At 34.2% G+C, this 26704-nt stretch overlaps 1 protein-coding gene across 1 annotated transcript in view; it reads right to left on the bottom strand.

The window, feature by feature from the left end:
* The window catches only part of LOC130443996 (cyclic nucleotide-gated channel rod photoreceptor subunit alpha), a 365533-nt gene that overhangs the window by 36720 nt on the left and 302109 nt on the right, over positions 1-26704 (bottom strand). Inside the window, exon 10 of the mRNA XM_056778947.1 lies at positions 2322-2615. Within this exon, the coding sequence (XP_056634925.1) occupies positions 2322-2615 (294 nt within the window). The remainder of the gene's footprint in view (positions 1-2321; positions 2616-26704) is intronic.

Below are 26704 nucleotides of genomic sequence, written 5' to 3'. Positions count from 1 at the left end.
ATCTTTTCAAATAATTGATCTACTGTTTGGAATCCACCAACAGAAAAGGGCCGCAAACTGATGATAGTACATATCGGTGGTTCAAACGATTTCGTTAAAGGTGGTTTATTTAATTTTGATTCTACTCGTTTCCATGAGGATATGAATGCTGCTGATGTTTTTGAAGAATGGGTCGAATAAATGATAGATCTCCTTCTTCAGAACTATAAAATAGTCATGGATAATACCTTAGAGCTTGAGAAGAATTGCTCACAACCAAATTGTTGATAAAAGATCTACTGAGTGGGCTAAAATCAAAGAAAATAAAGCTCTATTCAAATTCAGTAATAAAAGAACTGTCTTCATTGTGTTCCCTTTATAAGGAGGTATACAAGGGGGTACCCAAAAATAACCGGAATTATTTTTTAAATGTTATATATTTGCAAATATTTACAAAACAACCTTATTCCCTTCAAAATACTCTCCATTACAAGCAATACATTTGTCCCAGCGGTGTTTCCACTGTTCGTAACATTGTTTGAGCTCATCTTTAGAGATGGCTGCAAGCTTCTGTCTCGTTCTTTTCTTGATGTCTTCAATGTTTTCAAATCGCCGTCCTTTCATGTCATTTTTCATGCGTGGAAACAAGAAAAAGTCGCACGGAGCCAGGTCAGGCGAGTAAGGTGCGTAGGGCAGCGGAACCATGTTGTTTTTAAACAAAAACTGGTTAACAGTGATGGCTGAGTGTGCAGATGTGTTGTCATGATGGAAGAACCATTCACCTAATTGCTGAAACAAGCTCCAAGATATTCCACTGATTTCAGACAGTTGATCAATTGTGTGTCGAGGGTCTGTGCACACAAGCTCTCGAATTCTTTCAATGTTTTCATCATAAAAAAACGAAGCAGCAGTGAAACAGCACTAGCAAAAGCGGTTACTAGTGACGAACAGAACGTGGTAGGTCAACGTCCCGCGCGGCACTAAACTGGCGAAGAGTTGTGCTAGGCAGGCCCTAGCGGCAGAAATCAGTACTACAAAAGCTCCACCCATGGCAATGCTATTCCGGCTACTTTTGGGTACCACCTCGTATAAAAGCATTAAATTAAATCAAATAAAAGATCTCAAAAAATCGTAGCATAACGATTAGATCACCACCATTGTAAACTAAACCTGATTGAAATGGTATGGGCACAGATGAATGGAGTAGTTTCACGAAAAAAAAAAAAAAATTCTTTTGGAGGCTGTAGATGACGTGAAGCCTAAAAATGTGGAAAAGACAGTAAATCATACTATTGAAGAAAAATAGAAAATGTGAAAATTGTACAATGTTACTGATTAAATGATTTCTGATTTCGATTCTGATTTGGATTTGTAAGAATTAGCTCTACGTATACTGATTAGTTTTTATATTGAAATTGTACTTTATAAACTGTTTAAAAATGAAGGTTCAAAATGTTATTTCACACGAAAATACTCGAGGTATAGCTTAAAGAAAAATTCTAGCTATCTACTAAAATATATGATGGATTATGGATTACGAATGTTTCATCATTGTGTTACTCTCTAATTCACGAGAATAGACTATAATAGTCTTTTTTATCCGGTTGTTTTGGTAGACATAAACCATTCAGCATCTGTCTCATACTTTTATCAATCATCAGTTTATTACTTCAATTATTCACTTTCCTTTGTACCCTTGACTGAATATTATTGATTTTACCCAGATAACCGAATCAATGTTTCAATAGCAAATTTTCAAATGAAGCCAGTTCTTATTAACTATTTAAATATTCCTCTATCGTTCTATCAAAATATGAGTGACATTGTAGAATCAGTTTTCTGAAACATAAATCGTTTCATACGGTTAGAGTCATTTTAGCGGTAAAAGTCTCGAGCAAAGCTCTAACTATTTCTTAAACTCAATTATGTTTGCTCAAAGCAAAGTTTCAACTAAATAGTTTAAAAGCACACCTTAACGGCTTCGGTGGTTTTAATGTGGCCGAAGCCCCATTTTCTATTAGAAATTCTCTTCCTCGTTTTATAATGTTGCCCTTTAATCTAACGTAAGTCTCATAACGAAATATTCATAATATCGAGAGCATTTCTGGATGAAGTTGAGTGAATAACATTATGTAAATCATGTGACGATCTTGGGGAATACAATATTTGGAAAACACATCGTGCATTGGAAGATGAATTTATTAAGAAATTGGAAACGTACTTTAAAAACTTCTGGAAAAAGCAAAGATGAATAAAATGTCTATAGAATTGAATTTTTTCATGAATCAATAATTGTTATGACAATAATTACTAATGAGACATTCTCTTTTAATTTGTCCTACCTTTTCTACAAATGTAATCGCCAGGCGAAAACAGAACCGGCCTTAGCCTCAGCACCAATTCACACAGGAATCCAGCTTCAGTGTTTTGAAATATTTCCACCCTTTTCAAGGTGTCTAGATGAACGTTGATGGCTATTTCTGCTTTAAGTTTATCCGGAAGACAAGAAACAGCCTTCTCCTCGTCCGAACACTTCTGGGTAAGCCATAAGTAATCAAACCATTTTATTACTTTGACTTGAAGGTGATTGGGTACTCTACGCATCCGCATGTATGTTTTTACTCCATCTAGTTTAGCTGGAACAACAATAAAAATATTTAGTGGAGGAAACGAGTTATACAAATCGAAATATTTCAAGTGAATGTTAGAAAAATATAGTTTTTGAAGCCCACATTTTCCATATCTCGAGAATGGATTATATTATATCTTCCTGATGAAAAAAATATGATTAAAGTGGTCACGAGAAACGTGGAAATTATTTTCAGGCTTTTAGGTGCTTTACTAGAAGGCGTGTTGGAAAATATAATTTATAAAGCAAATTTTCCCAATTAAGAAGCACTTTATATGCAATAATAGAATGTTTCGAAAAATTATGTGCATTTTTTATTCAACAACTTCTTGTCTATCTTTTCGAATAAGAGGTGGGGGAGAGTGGGAACTTTGTTATGAAAAAAATGCCTGTAAGCCCGATTTTCATAAACTTGATGTTGTTTGAAAGAGCTTTTGTCCAGCAATACAGAATAAATAAATGCTAAGTAATTTTGCAACGTGAATGCTAGAGAATGACAACTTCTCTCCAAATGTTTATTATACTATTGACTCGTCGTATATATGCGATTTATATGGATTTTTTTTATCGTACTCCACTTAATTTGGAAATATGATTATAAGTATGATTATTCTCCAAACAGTCTTTTCTCAAAAACTAATTGAGCTAAAGAGATGAATCCATAATGGGGTTATAGATAACGCTGAAAAGTATTTTCGGTATATTTTTTAGAATTTTCGAATAATTACTTTATTTTAGTTTACTACGAAAGATGTAGTAAAACTTCTATTCTTGTATTTAAATTAGTCAAGATAAATCACAATATATAAAATATATGAAACAACGACCTTCTAGCGTCTAACGTTGCTATTTGAATTGCTTGGAATTTATATATTTTGTGATTAGTGGATGAAATTTCTTCCAACCAACATCAAGTTTATAAAAATCGGCTTAGCAGAACCGGACTTACAAGTATTTTTTCATAAGAAGGCTCCCACTCTCCCCCACATCCTATTTGGAGAGATAGATTAAAACTTATGAATGAAAAATGCGCGTAATTTGTTGAAGAATTCGATTATCTTAGTAAAATGTCACTAAAATGGGTAAAATGACTTTTTCAATCATATACTTTTGAATAGACACTCTAGTCGTGGACCTAATCCGTTTCTGATATATGGCCGTACTTAGTTGCTCATCCAGTATATAAACCCATCCCTTTGTAGGATACTGTATTAAGTAACAAAACTTCATGTTCAAATATGTGACTTATCGGAATTTTTCATTTGGAATGGACCCAAATACACAATTTTTTTCAATAACATTTTTTGGATAATTATTATTTACTTACTGAACTTTGTCGTAAGACTGGTACACCTGTTTGTTGTTTCGAACTAATAAGAAATTATTTTCTCAAAATTCTGTTTACTGTAAATTGATCAAAATATACCTGTAGTCACCTGTGAATCTTTCATCTTGGGAATTATCCCGCGTTGAATTAAAAACAGATAAATAATTCAAAACTTTGTATGGCTTTCATTTCTAAATTAATACCGAATAATTGACAACATGGGAAATAAGTTGTGCATAGTTTGGAAGCGTTGAAAGCTTATTATTGTTCAATAAAATTATATCACGTTTTCGAAATGTTATCCATTTTTTTTCGTTAAACGCAATCATGGTAGAGATAATTGAACGAAATCAAGCCATTAGCAGGAAAAACGATACTATTCATTTTGCGTAACCAGCTGCTGTATTGAATTTGTAGTCCGGGGGAGTTAGTAAAACCACATCAATTGTGCCTAATCGGATGTTTACAGGATGTTCCAGGACTTGATGCAAAAAACTAGGGAGTGAGTAGATGACGTGAAAATAATGCTGTGAAATGAAAAAAATCCCTTGAACAATCTAAAGAAAGCAAAAATGGATTTTTCAATTGATTTTTTAACTCGATAAAATTTTTGGTTTAGGAGATATGTGGATTTTTAGATAGTTGTACAAGGAAACCGTTCGCGTTAAAGAGACATTTTGTAGAAAATTATCATAAATTATGATTATATATTGAAAATTCTTACAGGGGTTATTAAAACATTTCTAATTGAACTGCATACTGTCGAACTTCGTGTTACTTATATAAGGAAAAAATTGAAATGTAGTAAAATATAGTTAGTGAGCCTACAATTTATCAAATAAAAACAATGTGGCCACTTTGCACTTCTACACACTTCCGAGATCTACGGAGGATACTTAAATAAAATAAGACTACAACTTGGCTACAAAAAGTAGCACAGGAAGGTCGAAGACAAGAGAAAATAATACAGCAGATGAATAAAATACCAAAGTATCAAAAAGAGCTGAAAAACGGGATGAAAACTGAAATCCAAACACTTAGACGCTTAGAAGAAGATAGTCATAAAAGAGACTAGTGGTGGTCTTGAGGTTTTGGTCTTCAAGATTAAGATCAAAACCACCTTCAGTTCCACAACACTGAGACCTAGCATTGCAAGACTTGCAACACACTTGTGGTCTTTTTATTGACAAATATTGCTTCAAATTCTAATGTTGAAATTAAAGAGTCAAAATGGAGGAAAAGTTTTGATAAATAAAGGCATTATTCTGAACTGTATTCTTCACACCCTAGATTTTCGAATGAATACGAATGTGAAATCTTGGAAACTATAAAAGAAAAAAGATCTAACGAAAAACGTGGTATTCATTTGATAATCTAATAAAAATCTACCAAAAAAGTGCAAGATTGATAGAGGAACCTGTAATACCAAGACCAAGAGCTGCAATACACTGCCTCATTTCCATACAATGTCAATTGAATTTTGTTTTTTTACTACAATTGCCACATAAATAGAATTTTCTAACGACTTTTGAGAAATTGAGGGTTAGAAACTTTCTATAATGTTATAAGGCACAAATTTAATAATTAGAATACCTAAAATGTCTTTTTACGAGCGAAAATGGAAGAGGTATCAGAGTAGAAGTCGAAAAAAAAATTAGAATAATTTTCTGGCCTCACTTTCCCATACTATTAAGTAGTAAGCCGATTTAATAATATATAATTTCGAAAATGATTAATACAATGTTGAAATCAGTATCAATCATATCACATCGGTACTGGATGATCGTCGTCTGAAAGTGTGCGAGCCAGCAGATATAGTAGTGAGGTACATCGCATATTAACTGAAAATTTGAACTTGAGAAAACTGATCACAAGATAGGTGTCGCGTTTGCTCACACTGGAACAAAAACAGTGTCGAAGATGTTTCCATGGATTGTGTGGCAATTTATGTTCCGTTTCATAATCATGGATGAAAAGTGGGTCTATCTCTTCACACCCGACACAAAAGAACAATTAAAATAATGAACTGAAAAGGAAAAATCGGCTCCAGAGAAGACAAAAACCGTTGCATTTGCTGACAAAGACAAGGCGTCGATTTTTTGGGATGCGCTTGAGATAATTTTCATTAACTATTTTGAAAAAAGAAAAACTACCAACGGCGGGTATTATGCAAATTTATTGCAATGCTTGAGCGAAGAAACCAAGCAAAAACGGCAACATTCGACCAAGAAGAAGATGTTTCATCAAGATAACCAGCTCACACATCGGTTATTGCAATGGCAAAGTGTATGGAGCTAAGAGGAGATTACGTTGGAAAATAAATATATTTTTTTCCGAAATTTTTGAGTTTTCTTTGTTGGACTAGGTACTTCTGGGACCATCCTAGTAGAACTATGCTATAAGGTTGGTTTGTATTACAAATAGATACAACAGTAACGATTTGAAATACGTTCATTCAGATGCGGTATCTACACTATCTTGGGACGTTTCTGATATTATTTCTCATCACGTAGAAACTACAAAGGTGACTGTAAACAAAATTGTTTAGGTCCATTTTAGATTCTATGTAAATAGTAATAGTTTCGCTTCGGAAATTTAAACCTCGAACTGTTTGTAAACTTTCCATTACGTCGAAATATTTCCCATGACACAGCTGTGAATATTTGTTCGATATGTTCAACGCTGAAATTTGTTTGTTTATCTCTTTGGTCTCGTTCTTGCAAGTTATCTTCCTTTTCATTCGAACAACTTGTCTACTCGAATGAATTGGTAGAAGACGGAATTCATCTTTGTTTTCAGATTTATAGGATATAGTTTATAGTACGAGGGTTGTTTGACCCTCTAACCCTCCCAGATAGTAGTGGCCGTCTTTTTTTCTGTCGCAAGTGAAACTTGGAGGTTAGGTAAAAGTCGCTGGGGGCCAGATCTAGTAAATACGGTGGAGGTTTAACCAATCAGTTAACTGTAGCTATGGCGATCAACGAAGGTACGGAGGCTTTTTTACCGTATCAAGCTTGATATTTTCCTGTCAAGACATACAGAACTAAGTAAAGAGGTTGTAGGGCTCGAGAAGAAAGTTCTAGCAGCAGACCACCTGAAGCTTTGGAAAATGTGTGTTAAATATGTTTTCAAAGAAGAAGATGAGTACAACCCTTCATAATTCAATCAAATGATGACTCTAGACTAGACGATTGTGACTACCATTATTATTTATAAAGATACTTTGGAATTGAAATATTTTCTATTCTTTTCTTTCATTTTAATTGCGAAGAATTCATTTTCCTTTATGGTTTTTGCTTTGACATTTCGTTTTCCAGAATAAAAACGAATGGGGTACAAAAAGGGTTCAGTTCACGTCTGGTACCCTGTTTAAACCAAACTCCCTTACAGACAGGTACATTTTACTCGTCTATTTACGTTTTATGATTTAATATTCAGTTGTAGCAAGTTAAGGAGGTATAATAATGATTTTTTTTTGTAAGTTCCAAGTAGAACAACTATTAAATACATCTGTCTAAATAACGGTGTATAATATCGTCCAATTTATAATGATTCGATTGCCTTTTAAACGAATACTTTCTCGCATAAGATTTTTAAATGTTTTTATGAAAATAATAAATTTATAAAATGAGATATCTACGCCTATGGTAGATAGATCAAGCAAAATTGTCGGTAAGTATTTTTAAATTCTGCAATTGATATTGGAAGAACTATAACACAGTTATAGTAACCATTTTTGGTTCTATGTATACAATTGACCTTCTGAGCATGCTCCATTCTCGGGCAAGCGCATAGTATTAAAAGGCTAAATTATGGTGACAGATGTATGTATGTCATCCGGTCGTCATCTTTAGACCCCTACTAGCAATATAGGAGTATTAAATATTTGGGCTTGATGCACGAAACCAATTCAATCACAGGGAAATAAAGTAAAAACTCAAACAAAAATTGAAATTGTGTTAGTCCCCGAAAATATCGATGTAGTTCATGACATGATTTTATCAGACCGTCAAATTGGGCTAAAACGGATATCTAAGGCACTAAATATTTCATACGAACGCGTTCATCATATAGTTCACGTCAATTTGGACATGAGAAAAATTGCTGCAAAATGGATCCCCAAATGTTTGAATGTTGACCAAAAGCGTGCAAGGGTTCGATTTGAAAACGATGTAAACTTCTTAAACCGAATTGCTGCTATGGATGAGACTTGGGTACATTTCAACGATCCAGAAACAAGGCAACAATCGATGGATTCTGGTTATCCAAGACCTAAGAAGATTCCTGTCCAAAAATCTGGAGATTACTATTGGATATTACTGACCACTCTATGGGAAAAAATTGATGAGAAAAGACGCAGAAAGCTATCCAAAGGTGTTTTGTTTTTGCAAGACAACTCCCTTGCACACAAATCTCATGTTGCTATGCAAAAAATTCGTGATTTAGGGTTTGAATGACTCTTATTCACCAGATTTGGCTCCGTCCGAATATCATCTCTTTCTTCAATCGAGAAAAAAAGTTTAAAAGGTCGTAAATTTTCTTCCAACTAGGAGGTAATAAAAGCTGTGAAGGTCTGGTTTGCAGAACAAGAAGAAACATTTTTTTTTGAAAGGTCTGGAGACGTTGCAGGTTCGCTGTAATAAATGTATCCAATTAAGAGGAGAATATGTTGAGTAATAAAATATTTTGACATTGAAATTTTGTTTGGTTCAATACATCCTCGTATTTAAATATCAGTTTTATAATTGACACTATATTGTCCTTGTAAAATCTATAAACAAACCATTGAACAACATTTTTGATAGTTTCTTCAGTTTTCAATTCAGTGCTACTTCTTTTAAATAGTGATTTCATTACATATACTTAACATATGAATCTGTTTCCATTATTAAGTATCATTTTTCGTTTATTTTTCTTACAATTTCCTCTGGAAAATTATTATATCTTGAAAAAAAAATGAGTTAGCTGTAAGCCTTTAGTACAAATCACCACTGGAGTATTACTATACTAAAAATCCATACAACTTTATTCGTTAACTTCTGTCAATTTATTGAGTTTGGTACAATAATTGAAAAAAGCCGGTCCTGCTTACTAAAACGCTGCCGTTTACCTTCATCATTTCCGAATGCAACTTTGGAGCGTTAAAGCTTAATGTACTGTAGTGAAACTGTCATATATAATCTTATTGCTGGCGGTCATCAATACAAATTTATTACTATCGATGCTACTATGTTCAGACAGAGAGCTACTAACCGAAGAGAGGCGACAATTCGCTAGCACGCAATATTTCTAAATGTGGATAGTACAGCATAATACAACAGAAAAGTTTTCTGTAAGTACTTATACACTGCAACAAAATGGATTTATAAATGAGATAAGAACGATTTAATTTTTCTTAGTGTAATTATTTTAGATTCTGTTGCATTTCAACATTTTGAAACTCAATGTTTTTCGGAGTAATTTATCGATTCTGTGGCAGGTTTATCTGGAATTGAAGTATACTGTTTGTAAAAACCAAATAAAATATATTCATCAGCTACAGTACATATTTATGTACGACAAATCCTTAAGGCTGCTTGACATGGTGCAAGACAACATACAAGAAATTGCATTTAATTGCTTGAAAAATCAAAATATTACATAGTCGAATATTGTCGTTTCACATTATGCGTGTCTCTTACCACTGCCTCATAGTTGCCACCAATCAAAATTCCAAAAGTAAACAATTTCCTAACCTCAAAAATTATTTAATATTTTATGGGCTGTTCAAAATTGAAAATAACAAAGCTAATTGAAGTAAATAAGAAAAAGGGGACCAGTGCATCGCTGGCAAGAATTATATCTCTCGCTGCCTTGCTTTTGGAGTCTGATGGACAGATTAGCGAGAGAATTGGACGAGAAAATATGGAAAAATTAATTGAGAATGTATAAAGGAGCATTTGAAAAACTCCCAAGGAAAATAAAACATAATATTAGCAGATTATAAACTCATTTGCGCATGCTATTCAACAAGAAATGTTGCGTCTTGCATTGCATTGCACGTTGTCTTGTATCATGTCAAACGGCCTTTACTAATATTATAAATGTGAATGTAAGTTTGTTTGTTACGCTTTTACGCGAAAACTACTTAACCGGTCATCTTAAAACTTTGTACACAAGATTCTTGGAGGTACTAGAAGAAATATACTTTTTATGAAAAAAAAAAAATATTTTTCACAAGATATAGAACAACTTTTTGTCAAAAATCTCAAAATCTAGCTTCTTCAACGCCATCTAGCATTCCAGTAATGGAGTTCCAACACAGAGTACTGTAATATCGTTCCAATACCAACGGTCACGACAATATCCAATGCAATTGACTATAGTTTTTTCTGTCATGTTTGAGGTTAGGTGTCATTTCTGTGGTTAGATGCCATTCATTATTTTAGATCTCACTCTTTGGTTTTGATTCTTACTCTGTTCTTATTTGAAAATGTCACGGAAGCAAAAGCCACGCGCATCGAAAGTTGCACGAAATTAAGAATCGTCGGTTCACGCAGAGATGAGAAGACAATAGCAGGCAGGGGGACAAAGTGTTTTGACAGCAGTTGGAATTCCTCTTCAGGTACGAGGTCTTTCAAGCTACGCTGCAGGCAGCTAGAAGAGCGATAGAAACGCCAGAACATTCGCAGGTGAGACGAATTCATAATTTTGAAATGTAGAAATGAAGACCACGCGCCGTCAAAACTTCACGCGTAAGAATTAGTCAGTATTTAATGGTACTAGGTTTCAATATGATCCTTCAATTTAATATCATAATCATCCTTTGATTGTGATTGGTTAAATGAATAAAAAATGTCACTATTGCAATTCTTTCAAATGAAACGATGAAACTCTCGGATTGTGCTGTTCCAGTGGTAAAGTTTCACCAGAAGTGCCTTCAAAACCTTATTAAGTTTTACAGATGAGTCAAAGTGATTTTGTAACCAAAATAAGAAATTATAACTCTTGCTTTCAATCATATTGATTCTTTTCTATTGTAATGATCTCTGATACTTATTTAATGGCTTCAATGCGAGCGAAGCCACGGGTAAAAGCTAGTTTAAATTATAAATTGTTTTACTCCAACGTGAAAATACGATCCCTACCTCCAATCACCTTAGAATGACAGTTATAGTCCCTAATTATTTAAATGGGAAGTATTAACGGAAATGCACGAAATAACAATTTTACAAATGATTGGTCAACGACCAATTTTATAACCTAGGGTAAAACTGGAGATTGAACTGAAGTTTAAACTATAGTTTAAACTCTAGCTTAAACAAAGAAAACACCACAACAAACTGAAAAAATAATTGGGACAACGGGACGAAGATTTGCTCTAGGACGAATGACTTTTTGTTTTCTAGGCACGTCGACAATATTAATAATTCCTTCATCATTATCATCAAGTTCGTCAAATATAAAGTGCAAATCTTCAATAAGTTCACCAAAACCCTTTATAACATCATGAAAAATTTTAAAAAGTTAGGTTCGGATCCTCCGTTTCATGTCAAACTCAAGTTTAAACTACCCCCTGACCCCCGGTAACGTTTAAATCGAAGTTTGTCGTAACCGCCATCTATAAAACGTGAATAAAACAGTATCTATGTTTTGCGCAGTTTTGCGAGTTTGGTCATGTAAAATAGATAAAAAGCTGTTGCCAAAGGACTCCGTGATGAGGTTAGATGTTGATTTGCAGAAAAAAAACCCTCACAGTGAGTGAGTTAATTATTAGCCATACACTAATGGTAACCACATATTTTCCTGGAAGAGAGAAGATGAAAAGATTTCTCGGTCAAAAATTGCTGAAAACCATATTTTTGGTCCCTTTTTCATTTCGTTCCTGATCCAGGAAACAGTCAAGGTCTAGTAAGTTAGATATAGTTTCAGCAAGGTGGAGCAATGCCCGGCAGTGCCTCAATATAATATTTCCCAATCAGTGGATATTAGATCGATAGAATAACTAGAGCACTAATTTTAAACTCACGATTTTGCTAGAGCTTCTATCCAACTAGTTCTTTAGTAACCATCCACATCATTCTTCATTTCATCATTGAATCACTCATAGTATTTTGTCCACAAACCTTCACCCATAACTGATCAAGAATAAGTACTACAAAGAACACGTCGAAAGCAGCGATCTAAAAATGGCTTACATTTCTTTTGTTTGAGTGAAAAGTCATGCTCGGTACTACAATCGCAGCGCTGCTGCGGATAGAAATAGAAAGCTTAAATTGTGGTTATACCTCGTAGATATAAAGTTTAGTAGGTTCCATTTACCGCCTTTGTTGATATACCTGTCAAAATGACAAGTACGCATGTTTTGTATTGATTACCCAGTAATGCATTGGAGATTAGACTCCATACTGGAATAATAGTCTCTTGAAATTCATTTCTATTTGTCACTGTGTATACGTTTGATTTGTGTGAGTCATTGGGGTATGAGTGATGGCACTAATCGCTTCTACTATAAAGTCGAGAGGAGTTCAGAAGTTGAGAGCGAAATGACAACACCTTCAATCGATGACACTTTAGAAAACTTTGATGAATTGACGAGGGTAAAGAGATAACAAAGAAAAAGGGCTGATAGGAGCCAGAGGCCTTTCAAATGTTTATCCACTGAAAATAACTCCACTCTCCAGACAATGACGATACAACTTTATATTAATACGTGTTGAAAGTGATGGAAAAATGCCAAGTTGGACGGTAAATTTTTTTGTAAGTAAGAGTATATTTATTCATAAGATATAAGTTTAACTATTGGTACATTTCTTGTTTATACAACATTCTTGACACTTTTCGGGAATAGAATGGAGAAAAAACAAAGTCTTATAGACAAATAGTTTCCATACTTTAAATCCGTAGTAACGGTTCTAAAATCAATTATTATTTCTTCACACTTAATTTATTTAAACACTCTATACCATACTTAACTAACTTATAATAATTAACTTATCACTAACACACAACTAACTTGGATTTTTGGTTACTTTTCCATTACGTTCTGTTCTAAACTCACTCTGCTAAACAAACTCGCTTATATACCCAAAAATAAATTCTCAGAAGTTCTAGAAAATGAACAAAGGAATAACAAGACCTTCCTAGAAATCAGTTGAAATAAACAATGTAAAAAAATCGCCTGGTATGATAAAAATAAACATCAAACGAATTCAGGGTCTATCAGACGTATATCAAACGCGCCGCGCTTTCGGTGAATTTTAAAATTCCACCAGACAGGACCCATACTACGGACTTGTTCGTACACAATCTATATAGCATATATTTCGACGCCACGTTGTCTAGTATTTGTTTGGCAGCCATCAATACTAAACATTTTCAGTGAATTTGTAATCATGGAAAAAATTGGCTCCAGCCCAACCAATATTAAAGTTGAACTAGATTCTACTCTAGGTGAGACTGCTCCCTCGTTTTCAACAGTAAAATATTGGTAGCAGAACTTGAATGAGGCCATACGACCTGAGAAAACCATCATCGCAGTGGTCTACCAAATGAGGCGACGACTCCTGGAATGTGAATCCACAAATGAGGGAATGAGAAAATCCACAAAGCGGACGGAAAGTGGGCGAGCTAGTAGATATATTAGGCATTTCAAAAAGTGGGAGACATCGCATATAAACTGAAAATTTGGACATGAGAAAGCTGTGGCAAGACGTGTACTAATAAAACAAAAACAGTGTCGTAAAGATGCTCCCTTCGAGTGTTTGGCAATGTTTCACAGAGATCCAGCCAAATTTTCGCGCCGATTCATAACCATGGATGAAACGTGGGTCCATCACTTCATACCCGAAACACAAGAACAATCAAAACAATGGACTGAATAGGGATAACCGGCTCCAAAGAAGGCAAAGTCTGTTTCATCCGTAGGCAAGGTGATAGCCACGGTTTTTGGGGATGCGCGTGGGATAATATTTAGTGACTATATTGTGAAAGGAAAAACTATCAAACTATTCGAACTTATTGCAAGGTTTGAGCGAAGAAATCGAGCAAAAGCAGCCGCATTTGGCAAGAAGAAAGTCTTGTTTCATCACCAGCTCACACATCATATTACAGTGGCCAACATTATGCACCATATTCGTCAGATATAGCCCCCTAGTATTATTTTTTGTTCCCAGACTTGAAAAAATAGCTTGGTGGTCAAGGATTTACCGCAGTTAATGGCTGTTTTTAGGAGCTTGACGGTTCTTACTTTACAAAGGGTATCGAGCTCATTGAACATATCTGGGAAAAGTGTATGGAGCTACAAGGAGAAAGCATTGAAAGATTCTATGTTTTTTTTTATTGGGTCAGATACTTCTGAAACCATTCCCATACAACTTTAATCAGACGTTGTAACAAATTCAGGGTATTTACCATAACTTTAGATGGTGGAACTCAAGTCATATTTTCCAAAAGTATTTGGAGCAAACTAAATTCGGCATGCTTGTAATACAATTATCAAATCATTACATAGTCCTTCCTTTCGGTATCTGTTCTTTAAAAAAATTTGTTGAAGCCTTTACAGGTGAGATGGTTCCGACATCTATCGCTTAATTTACAGTATTTGAGATGAAGACACTTCTATATTTGAAATATTTCATTTCGCTCATCTACGAGTTAACAAGCAAAATCCACTTCTACTCCTCTGTATACAGGTATAACCTAACCTAACATAACCTAACCATACTTAACCTAACCTAACCTAACTTAACCATACGATTTGGTAGAAGAGTTGAATATGGGAAAACTGTAAATGGATTGAAAAATTTCCTACCGAGATGTAAGTGTGACTGATTTTTTGAAATGGAAGTTTAGCAATTAATATTATTAATTCGGTTTATTAATATTTACTATGTCAAGGAGTGCCACTTTGATGATTGAAGATTTAGTAGGATAGCGTATTATCAGTAAAAATGGAGAAAGGGAGAATGTTTTCTATTGTGTTACTTTCCTGAACAGATGTTTTAAATTCTTGAACGACTACGACACAATTTTCTTTACTTGAAAATATCTTTAGACGATACTTTCAAAAAGTGGATACATAAAACTTTATGCTTAGCTTAATGGAAAAATAAGGAAAACAACCATAAATTTAGAACTCCAAAGATTAATTAAGAAACATTAACTAACAAGCCTTGTTCTTATATACGCCATTTTGGAGGTGATATAAAGAAATGCCGAAATTCAAAAACAAATTTTCAAAGAAATTAATATTAGCAGTTGAATTCAAAAGAAAATATGCAGAAATAAATGAATCGATAATTGTGAAAAGTGAATTAATTTATACAGGGTGACAAAATCACTAAATCGGATAGAATAGAAATATTTTTGTTATGTTGGCCTTTATTTTAGACTACGCCATGTCGGTTATCGATAAACTACTGATCATATATTTGTTGTCTCTCCTTTTCTTTGTGACCAGGTCCGTTCATATATTATTATTATGAAGGGTATAGAGAAGGAGAAGAATCTGTGTTGATTCATAGTGTCTGTTGAAATGCATCAAATAAGGGTGGCGCCACATTAGTATCAGAGTCAATTTCTTTTAGGTTATATTCACTACATCATCTCGTACAATGCAGGTCGCTAAAATTTTCAATAATGAGCTGTTTGAGTACAAAATAATATCTAATTGCTATGGCTATACCATACCCTTTGTCTACACCTGCACCATTCAGGAAGTTTTTAAACTGTTATTATCACAGCTGATGATGTAAATATGAAATATGATGTAAAAACAGTACCAATCCTTCTACGATTTCTGTATGTTCTATGTTAATGATTGTAGTGACAGTTAGTGACATCTGTCAATTGTCAATGTGATTCTGAAAGTTAAAAAAGTATTATTAGTGTTATAACCACAAAAAGGAGGATTGCAATTGACAACTATTTATGGAGGTTGATGAGAAATAGGAGTAATTTTCATAGGAGAAGTTGAGAAAGTTGAAAAAGTGTCCTACTATATTTGATTAAAAATAGTTCAGTAACCTTCCAGAATGGCGCTGGTGTAGACAAAGGTTATGGTGTGAATGTAGCAATTGAGCAATCTAACTAATTGTCAAAATCAGCTGTTGTCCATTCAAAAATGGCCGACGGTTAAACAAATGCTTTTGTCATAAGTTTTTGTTCGGTTGGTTCGAATTTAGTCATTATTTTTCCAGTTTTATTACTAATTTTTTTCTCAAATAGTTGCTACTCGAATAAGTGAGAAATTTCTTTCCGGGAACGTAGTTTTGTGTTTTTTCGACTATATAGTGTTAGTGCTTAGTGTAGGTGAACGAGTTATCACTTTGCATCTCTCAAAACTACTCACTTGATAAACTTTAATTGCAACGATGGCAAATAATATCCAAAAAAACTCCCATTAATTCAGCACAAAATAAAAGTTTACCTGTTTACCTCACGGCGGCCATTTTAATGTAGATTAGCTGTTTCCTTCGATTGCCTAATTGTAGATTAATTGAAGTATACCGAGTTAAAAAATACAACCTGAAAGAAAATCAATTTTATTTCGTATTTTTTCTGTAATAATATTTGGTACTCCTCTTTTCCTGATGCTAATGTAGCGCCACACTAATTTAAAGCATTTCTATGCACACTTTCCACATACACAGATTGTTCTCCTTCTCTTTACCTTCCATATAGTTATTTAATAATCATATTATTTCTAAAGCGACTTCCTTTTTTCTCTTTATATACAAAGCTATTCAATTAATTTACAACTACCTAATCCACATCTTCTCAATAAGACGACTCGTTTTTTTCTTTTCTATTGAATACCTGCGATATATTTTTCTCGGAAACAATTCTTATTGTAAAACGTGAAGACACATGGAAAGAATGAACTTTTTCCTAACGAAATGGAAACAAACTATAAAGACTACGGTTATAACTCCGTTTGAAGAAGTAAAAGAAATTTTTTGTGACGACAGATGTGTTACAAAACAATCAATCAAGACAAGCCGTTTTCCGACCATCACTTAGAACTTCGCCACCTTTTTCATTTTCGCTACTGAATAGACCAGAAAATATACAGAATTCTTTCATTAAGGCATATAGTAGGGATAGTTACGAAATATTTGGATTTGGTAAGACATTGGATCAAAACCAATAAAATACGTTCTTTAAGTTTAGAGATCACTAATCTTGCATGGCAAAATTATCATCAGATATTATACCAGACAATGAAAGAGCTACTCTTTTCAATTAAGCGCACAATCTGGGAAGTCTTCAAACAATCACTAGAAAACAATATTGATCTGAAAATACCATTAAAAACACCAGATTAGATTTATAACGCAGTATTTGTCTTAAATAAGAATATACAACAGGTATTTTTTGAAACAACACCGTAAATAAAAGTACTGCTACGTAAAGGGAACAAACCATTAGAAAACTAATCATCCTTCAGGCCCATCTGTCTTCTGTAACTGAACGAGGAACTGATTCTCGGAAGCGTTTGCCAAGAAATATAGCGTACTGGAGTTTTGTAGAACTGGCGGTAAGGATTCAGGAAAGGTAGACAGATTTTCGTTGCCATAGGAGAGGTTTGCAGGATAGCTGCGGAAGCAGAAGCCTTGCAGTGACTACCGAACTCTATCTGCTGAAGGAATAGGGATAATTTCAGGACTGCCTTTTATGGAGCTGCAAGTGAAACAGAATGATGGAGTGTCGAAGGCTGACGCAAAAACAAATATCGTCCAGAAGCTGCTTCATTAAATTTATCGCTATGAATCTTTTCTGATTTGACAAAAGGGAAAGGAAACCACTTCATTTTCTGAATCGACTTGTTAGTACGAGGATGGTCCCAGAAGTATCTGGCCCAACAAGCTCCATATGCTTTTCCCAGCGATGTTCAATGAGCTCGATACCCTGAAAACTGAAAACGTTCACTATTGATGGCTGCCAAACAATTACTAAGCAGCGTGGCATCTCAAACATATGCAGTATGGATTGTGTACCTTCTAATACATTGGTATTTTCCAAGTAACTAAATTATTGACTAAATTATTCACCAAATATAAATTTTAAATCCATTGGAGCATTATTCAATGCTTAGAAGAATGACCACCCTACGTCATAAGTATAGATTTAGAAAATTATAAAAAGTTCCGACCCCAATTAAAAAGAAAATCAGAAGATTCTCACCCTAAAAATACTAAACCTTTTTCTAGTGAAGATATCAATGACTTTTCAACTAAAACATGTAATGATGAATGATAAGAGTTTGAACAAAAATATTTTTTTACCATACTGTACTGTAAAGTTGACTTCACATTACTAATTTGAGTCTAGAAAGACAAATTCTCCAAATCCCAATTCAATATGTCTGCCTTTATTTACAATGTTATTTTAGTGGTTTCTGTTAATTTTTATTTTTTTAAATAATAAGAGAAGAGTTATTATTACGGTACTCGAATAGATATTCTTGACTCGGATCCTTCGTCGCCTCGTACATCTACATCTATCTCGTACCGTACTAAAACAATTTCCACTAATATTCTACTCACTAGGGCCACCTTGTATAGTATATTATGATACATTAACAGAAAGTTGATAGTCTCTATCAACATTCTCTGATATAGCTTTCTCGATAAATGGGCTATCGAGAACTAATATCATTTTCTCCATTTGAATCAATAGTTTCTCAGATGAGCGCCTTCAAAAAGAAAACAAACTCTTCAGCTTTGTATAATAAGTATAGATATGTTCCATTATGAACAAAACTTTCTGAAAGAATCTTTAAAAATGTCTAAAAATGAATTATCAAACGACTGGTCTATTTATCTTGTCTAGTTTTCCATTTATTTTCCTTTGTTGAGCGATTTTGGTGATAACAGTACACTTCGGTTTCCGGTTACTGATTTTGTCGGCCTTTAAATGTGGTCTTTTGAAAAATTTATTTAGTTCGGGACATAATGGATCGTACGAAGATTGCATTGACGATCACAAATTATTGCCAAGTTTCAGGAAGCGAGCTTATGTTCAGTGGAGTTGTTTGCGTCGTTCATATAAACCTTCGATTTTCAGTAACATTTCAGTAAATAATAGGTCAATATGTAAAGATGGCGTTATCATGTATTCTATACAAAATTAGATTCTTTCGTTGGAACATATGAATTGTTACTTCAAGATATCATAGTAGACTTTAATTTAGTATTGCAAATATTATACTAGAATGGTTCGAGAAGTACCTGGTCTTACATAGAGATGGTAGTTACTGCTTCAAAAATACCACTGTATTAGAAAGTGCACGGAAGTCCATACAGTATATGTTTCAAGTTAAAAGACGCCAAGTTGTTTAGTATTTGTTTTGCGATAGTGAACGTTTTCAGTGAATTTGTAAGCACGGAAAAAATTGGTCATCTTTATGTGATAAATTTATTTGAAAGGCGTTAGCCAACCAAAATAGAAGCTGAACTAGACTTTACTCTGGGTGAAACTGCTCCTTCGTTATCAAGAGCTAGCAGAGCTTAAACGAGGTCGTACGAAGACCAGCATAGCAGTGGTTGACCAAATGAGGTGACTACTCCAAAGATGTTGAAGAAAATCTACAAAGCGGTACTGAATGAAACGTGAGTCCACCACTTTACAACCGAAACAAAAGAAAATGGAGAACCGGCAAAAAAAGGCGAAGACCGTTCCATTTGGTCATGTCGTCGGTTTTGTGGAATACGCGTGGGATAATTTTCATTCAATATCTTCAAAAAGGAGAAACTATCAACGGCGAGTATTATGCAAACTTCTTCCAGCATTTGAGCGAAGAATCAAGCAAAAACGGCCGTATTTGGCTAAGAAGAAAGTGTTGTTTCATCAAGACAATGGACCAGCTCACACATCCGTTATTGCAATGGCCAAATTTAATGAATTAATGCTAATTCGAAAATGTGAAAATAAGTTATTATAAATATGAAGAAGTACAAAGCTTCTAACATACAAAGCTGAAAAGCAATAGTGAAAGAATATGAGAAATAGAAGAGAGAAGCAAAATACTAAAAGAGAAGTCCAAAATAAATATTCACAAAAGAACGATAATATGAATATTAATTAACTGCCCAGGAATAATAACAATTACAAAAAGAGAAGAAGAGGAACAGGGAAGAAAAGTAATGAGAACAAAATTAGTTCCCATCACGATTAATGAAAATGAAAACAAAAAATGGATTATGAAATAAAAGAGGAACTTGAAAATGAATATATAGTTGAAAAAGTAAAATGACTAGGGTATTTGTAGAGAACACTCAAAGGGAACAAATGCTTCAGAAGGATTCAGGCCTAACGTAAGAAAGCTCAGGCAACATTCACTTTACGTGAAGACAGATGCCCAACAGTGACAACAAACAACAATGCTTTTAAACAAGAAAATGCTAAAGTACTTTGATTTTTGCAGCCTTAATTGAACTCGTCAAATTCATAAACATCGAATGAAAACCAATATTAAAGGTATAAGTGAAATTCTCTAATTGTACGACTAGAGAGAAAGAGCATCGGTTTACCACTCTCTATCTGCCTCTACTCGCCAATAAAATCAAAATTTGTTATTCTACTCTTTTGCCATTATCGTCGATGTCGCAGGTTTTCTGCGGTTTCCCTGCAGCTTGGTGAATCAGTTCTCCAACCAAATGACCTTCCTAAAAAAGTTTTCCAAGAAATAAAAAAAAATCCAAACCTTTAGGAACCGTTTTTGCTTACAAACTCTTTTTTCGAGTTTTTCTGGCTAAACATCCTAAATTTTCACTTTTCTTCTTCCAAAAAAATGGCAAATACAACCCCTCGCAACCCCCACAACCCCGGCCCTGTGCAGGAAAAAAATTCCTATATCAAGGCTCACTCCAACAAACCCCCCTCCTATTAAAAATTCTCATTATCCTACCAAACACTACACGACGAATATCTCTCTCTCTTTCGCTATTCCTACCATCTGAAACTTCGACGTCATTTCGATATAATCAGAATAGAGTAGAAAGAAATAGAGAGTGGTATACTGATGTTCTTTCTCTCTCTGCTAACCGTTCGGGTCTATTGGAACAAGCTCCCACATCACGTTCTCTCCATCGCTAGTATTTTCTCTATGGTCAAAACTCGTCGGTTGACCAGTCGTATCTGCCGTGTTTGATGCTTGAGCCTAATTAAAACCAAGTTTATTTTGCTTATATTCGGCTCATATTATTTTCTACTGTCATCGCTTCTAGTTGGAATTTCTTCGAAATTTTTATCGGTTAGATATTTCTTTGACAAAATTCAATTTATAAATACACCGCAAAATGCAATTAAAAAAGTTAAAGTGCTTAGAATCTGATCAGCTGTATAGTAGCGTTCCCACTTCAGAAAATTTCTCGCTCCGTTTGGCGAGTATAAATTGCTGGAAAAGTTAGATCCTATTTAATTTTCAAAGGCGGATTATCTCGCTTCGAAAAGTATACATATGATCGAGAATACTCGTATTGAGTAGTGGAAGGGAGAAAAAATATTGGTGAGGATATACCTTTGACAAATTTGACGTTAGATATGTTTTTTTCAAAAATCAGCAATATACGATTCAAAAATTCAGCAATCTAACAAATGTCCATTTAAAAATATGCGCCGTGGTGTAAACAAATGTTTTTGTCGTAAGCTTTTGTGTGGTTTGTGAATTCCCTTGCTCGATTTTAGGCTACCATTATACTAGGGATGCTGGCATCTGGGAGCCATTAGACTAAGGATGCCAGCATCGGATGCTAAAACAGCCACCCGGAGTCTCGATTTTGTGCATCCCGGCTGGGATACTGAAATGCGAGCAGCCGGTAGCTTTTTGAATCCCGGAATGCAGCGCATTATACTAGGCTGCTAGCATCCGAGCAGGCGCTCTATTTAACGTATGCACGCGCACGCAGTTTGATCAGAGTTATGACTAGTTTCTGTTCGAGTGAAATTGGTCTGAGGAATCTTGTATCTTGTTTAGAGATGTCGCTTTGGATGTAGCCTAGAAGCTATTTGAAAGAAGGAGGTGACATTCTAAAATAATTGAAAAATCTTGTTTTACTATTGCACAGTTCATCAAACAATGTAAAATACCGGTTTTCAACACGACGGACAGCTAAAAAGGGGTCCACACTAAACTTCTTTTTGCACGACGCCTTCTTTTCTTAATTAGTAATATCAGCAGCAACATCTCTTCATTTATTGGGGCCATATTGACGACTGGCAAAAAATTAAAATAAAATAGCAGTCCGGAATGCTAGTATCCCAACACAAATTCGACTCAAAGTGGGATGCTAGCATCCTAGTATAATGGTAGCTTTAGATCTTATTTTTTCCAATTTTTTTCTTTAAGAGTTGTTACTAAAAGAATGACCATTTTTTTCCGGAAACGTGGATTTGTCTTTTTTTTCTACTATGCAATGCTTTGCTAAGTGTATTGGAAAGTTGAGGAAAAAAGAGCAGGATTCTGACAAAACTCCATCTACTGACAAAGAGTTTAGCTCCCCTTAAAACTCTAAGTTTTTCAGCTGTTATCACTTTGGGAATTTAAAAAGTATTAACTCATGCTTGACAACCTTGAATGTAACAGTAACAGATGTAATATCTAAAAAACTCCCGTAATTTGAGCGCAAAAACTACGAAAATGCAGAAAATACTCAGTTTCAGTTTTATTAGTTTCCCTGAAACAGATCTATGGAGTCCTCTTAAAACCTTGAAACAAAAACACAATACAAAATAACTCTCACTACCGGAAAAACCAGGAAAACCTAATACGGGTACATGCGAGAAAATCGAATGTTCACCCCGCGGCCAGCTGTTTTCTTGGATAACCTAATTGCCTAATATTGGAATTAAAATAAAATCAAAATAGAAATCTGTTCTAACATGAAAAACATTCATTTTCTTTATTTTTCATTCCAAAAATTTTTTGATTTTTATAATTAAATTTATGTTTTTTTGATATTTCGCGTTTCGTTATTGCAGTAATTTTTTTATCGGGTTTATGATCCTTTAGTCTATTTTCTAAATCATATGCTAAAGAGAAATGTTTGTTTCTATTTCGATTTCATTTCAATTTTGATATTCATGTTGTAGGGTGATCTATTGATCAATATAAATACGAAACGTCAAATTTTTACCTGTCTTTTAAATCAGAATAGATCTAAAATCAAGACGATCTGGAAACATAAACATTAATATAATTTCAAATTAAATTTCTCATCTCGAATATTTCTAATAAAAGAGAATTATTAACACTCTGTATTCAACTTGGGACTCTGTTGGTTCTGATAATGCCATATACTCTACTAAATTAAAATAAAACAACCGAATTGATTCATTGATAAATTTTGTGAGTGTATACGAATATACATTATTGACGGAGCTCAGCGTTTTCCAGAAAAGACGTACGAAGTGTCACTTGAAAAAGGAAATAAGTACTAGAGTAGGTATTTCCAGTGACTATTTACCCGAATCCAAATATTCAACGTGCGGAATTCGCAAATAACTTTTCGTCTGGAGTTGAGTATGGGATAGACCAGTCGATTTCAATATTATTTGGGTAGAACTGAGACGTATAAATATTGAAATATTGGAAAGTAGCGGATTATTAGATCGTTGACAGAAGGGCTTAAAGTTTTTGAAAATAACATACCTTTCGGTTTTGTTTATAATGCAGAAAACCTCGAATTTAAGGACAATAACAACTATATATATATATAGAGCTAATGCCAACAACTTCATCATCTGTCTCCGTGTCAGACATGTTTAAAAATTATGGAACAGACAAAGATGATGTCGTCCTTATATTGCACCTGATCTAACGGTTTTGTTCAGCCCCTCCCACGCGGCTTTTTATTTGTGGTATATTATGGTCTCACTGATTTAGACCAATAACGATGCCACACCGCGTTTCGCCCGGGATGTTCACGTGCTAATCACGCACTGATCATATTTTTGGCTTACTATTTTTCTTCGATAGATAGACTTCAATATTTTATCGATTGATGATGAAATATTCACGAGGTATTCACACATAGCAGAATTAATACTTTGATTTATCAGGTGAACTGAAAAGGCTCGAATCCCAATAGATACATGGCGCTATTAGTAGTTGAAACATATGGTTTTCAGTAAAATATGACCTTCAATAGAGACTACATAAATTTATCAGCTGTAGTACTATTAGTTTGTCAGTTATAGCATTTTAAGTTCAGCAACTTCTCTTAGTACGTAAAAGTTAATAAAAAGGAAATTATGTTGTATGTATGTTGATAAAGGTTTGCTTTTTAGCAAACAAATACTATTGAAGCCAAATCACGAGTTCATAAACAATATTCGGATTTTTAAAAATGGTTTGTTGAATTTTAACAAGGCGCAATGACCAGCGAGGATGATGCAGGCAATGGATACTCCAAAGAGGCTGTTACCGACGAAAACATATAAAAAGCCCACAAAATAATCTCAATAATCTAAAGGTTTCAAAAGACCGTGTTGAATATTTGGGTATGCGAAAGGTTTATTCAAAGTAAGTGCCACGCGAGGTTAGTATCGACCAGAGGGGACTGCATGTGATGAACTGTGGCATCAGTATTTTAGGACATATTCATCGACTATTTATTTGGAGGACGAAATCACTAAAAACCGCCCCCTTTTGAAGAAGATGGAAGTGCTGTTTCATTAAGACAAGGTAACTTGTCAAAAATCAATGGCAAAGCACGAATTAGACTTCGAATTGTCTCCTATCCATCGTATTCTTCAGATCTAGCGCTCAGAGAGTTTTTCTGTCGTCAGACATGAAACTTGTTGAACAGAAATTTTACGCCAATGATGAAGTTATCGCCTAAGCTTGCCTACAAACTATTTAGCTTACCAGTTAAGTTTAGTTACTTCGAAATCAGCACAAATTTTCCATAAATTTCCCATAAGAATGTAATACTTTCAACTGATGCATCTATACTTTTCAATATTGGATTTCACCGAAAATTTTGTTAATACTGTTTCATGATCCGAGAGACAAGAGTTAAAGACGATGGATTTTGGATCATAAGATGACGTGACATAGCTTTTTTCATTTGCAATTTATAAAATTTTATAATGAGCAAATGGTTTCAAGCAATGTAAGCTGTCTCGTAGGAGAATTATCCTTTCACTTGAAAAAAATCGTCTGATAATCACACAACACATCACTAAAATCTGGCAGATCACACGGAAGATACCTTCTAAGCCTTTGCTATGTAGGAGGTTCCATTAGAGGTTGAACCAATGTGTTGGGATGGGCTTCCTTGAGATAAAAATATTTTTGGGAGAATTGAGATATTTCTTCTTTAACTGACTTAATTTGGAGGACACAAGCGATAACGCTTTTGGGTACATAACAAGGCGCATTCACAATAATTCTGTGGGTTGAAATCTTCATAAAATTGAAATACTTAAGTTGGAAGCAGTAACCCATAGTTGAATATCATAACTCCAGTTGGGTTTTAATGTGACTTTATATGTTGGCTGTTTTTTGTCGATGGTTAGTTGAGATTTTCGACCTATTACCCAGTACAGTTGGTTGAGTTTAAGACCCAATTGCTTCCTCTTGGTTAGTATGTGTGTGCTCCCAGTTAGTCGTTGGTCCAGATGAGTTCCAAGGTATTTTGCACTCTCTTTTTGTTGCAGAAGATGCCCGTTTAATATTACAGTTGGACAGGCTTCTCTCCTTTGGGTGTAGGTAACATGCACATTTTCATTTACTTTCATTCACATGTCCAAATTTGTCTGCAATATATAAGAGGCCATAGCTGGGTCCTGATGAGATGCTAGCACATCAGTGTCATCTGCATATTGTATGAAGGTCTTATGACAATTACAAGAAGAGATAACGTGAGTACCTGAAGCATAAATATCGGTCGCATGTACGAAAAACGAGTATTTTGATTAAAGAAATCCCTAGAGGATAATTCCTTTGTGGTTGGCTGATTATCTTGAAATTTTACACATTTCTATGAAATTATCTTAGTATCATTGATTCTTAATAATTGTGCAATGATCTGACGATCTAAAATGCATTGTATTGTAATTTTTATGCAATCAAACTGCATTATATATGTTAATTGAAATGAATATACCTCTTTTATCACTATAACTTCCCAAACTGATCTCTACCGACAAAATATAGGGTCAACAGTCACATTCACAGACATCCATTTCCGTTTATTTCTTGACAATTTGAATTCTAGAAATGAATTAAATTTACCCAGTAAATCTTGAACGAGACTTTTTCTTTTAACAGACAGAAATTCAATCCCGAAAATCAACTCGCTGTTGCCCTTTTGATGCCAGTAAATTTTATAGTCGTTTCGTTACTTCAATCTTTATCGGTCACCGTTTTACTCTAGCCTTTCCCCAACAGACGCTCAAATATTCATTCACTTGTTGGATTTTCCGATGTGTTCAAACTTCTACTAGTTGTGCGTTCGACAGATGTCGAGAAAAATACGTACGGGAACTTTTCACAATCAGTTTTCACAATATTTCATTCGATATTCTGTGATATTTAAATTATCATTAGTTTCTATAATAAGTACCCACATTTGCCACATTATAATCAGCATCCCCATATATTAAGTGTAACAATGGAAATCCAACATTAATCTTATCTAGAACTTAACGGTAATTTCGAGGGTTACTACTTAAGTTTTGAGATAAACAAATAAAAACAAATATTTGTAAATGGATATGACTTTATTGCTTCTCAAAATAATCTGCATTAAGATGAATATACTTTTGTATTTTGATTGAGG

Source organism: Diorhabda sublineata, chromosome 1 (assembly GCF_026230105.1).
Source record: "Diorhabda sublineata isolate icDioSubl1.1 chromosome 1, icDioSubl1.1, whole genome shotgun sequence".
In the NCBI taxonomy this organism is placed as follows: Eukaryota; Metazoa; Arthropoda; class Insecta; order Coleoptera; family Chrysomelidae; genus Diorhabda; species Diorhabda sublineata.
This window is presented reverse-complemented; position numbering and strand designations above follow the sequence as displayed.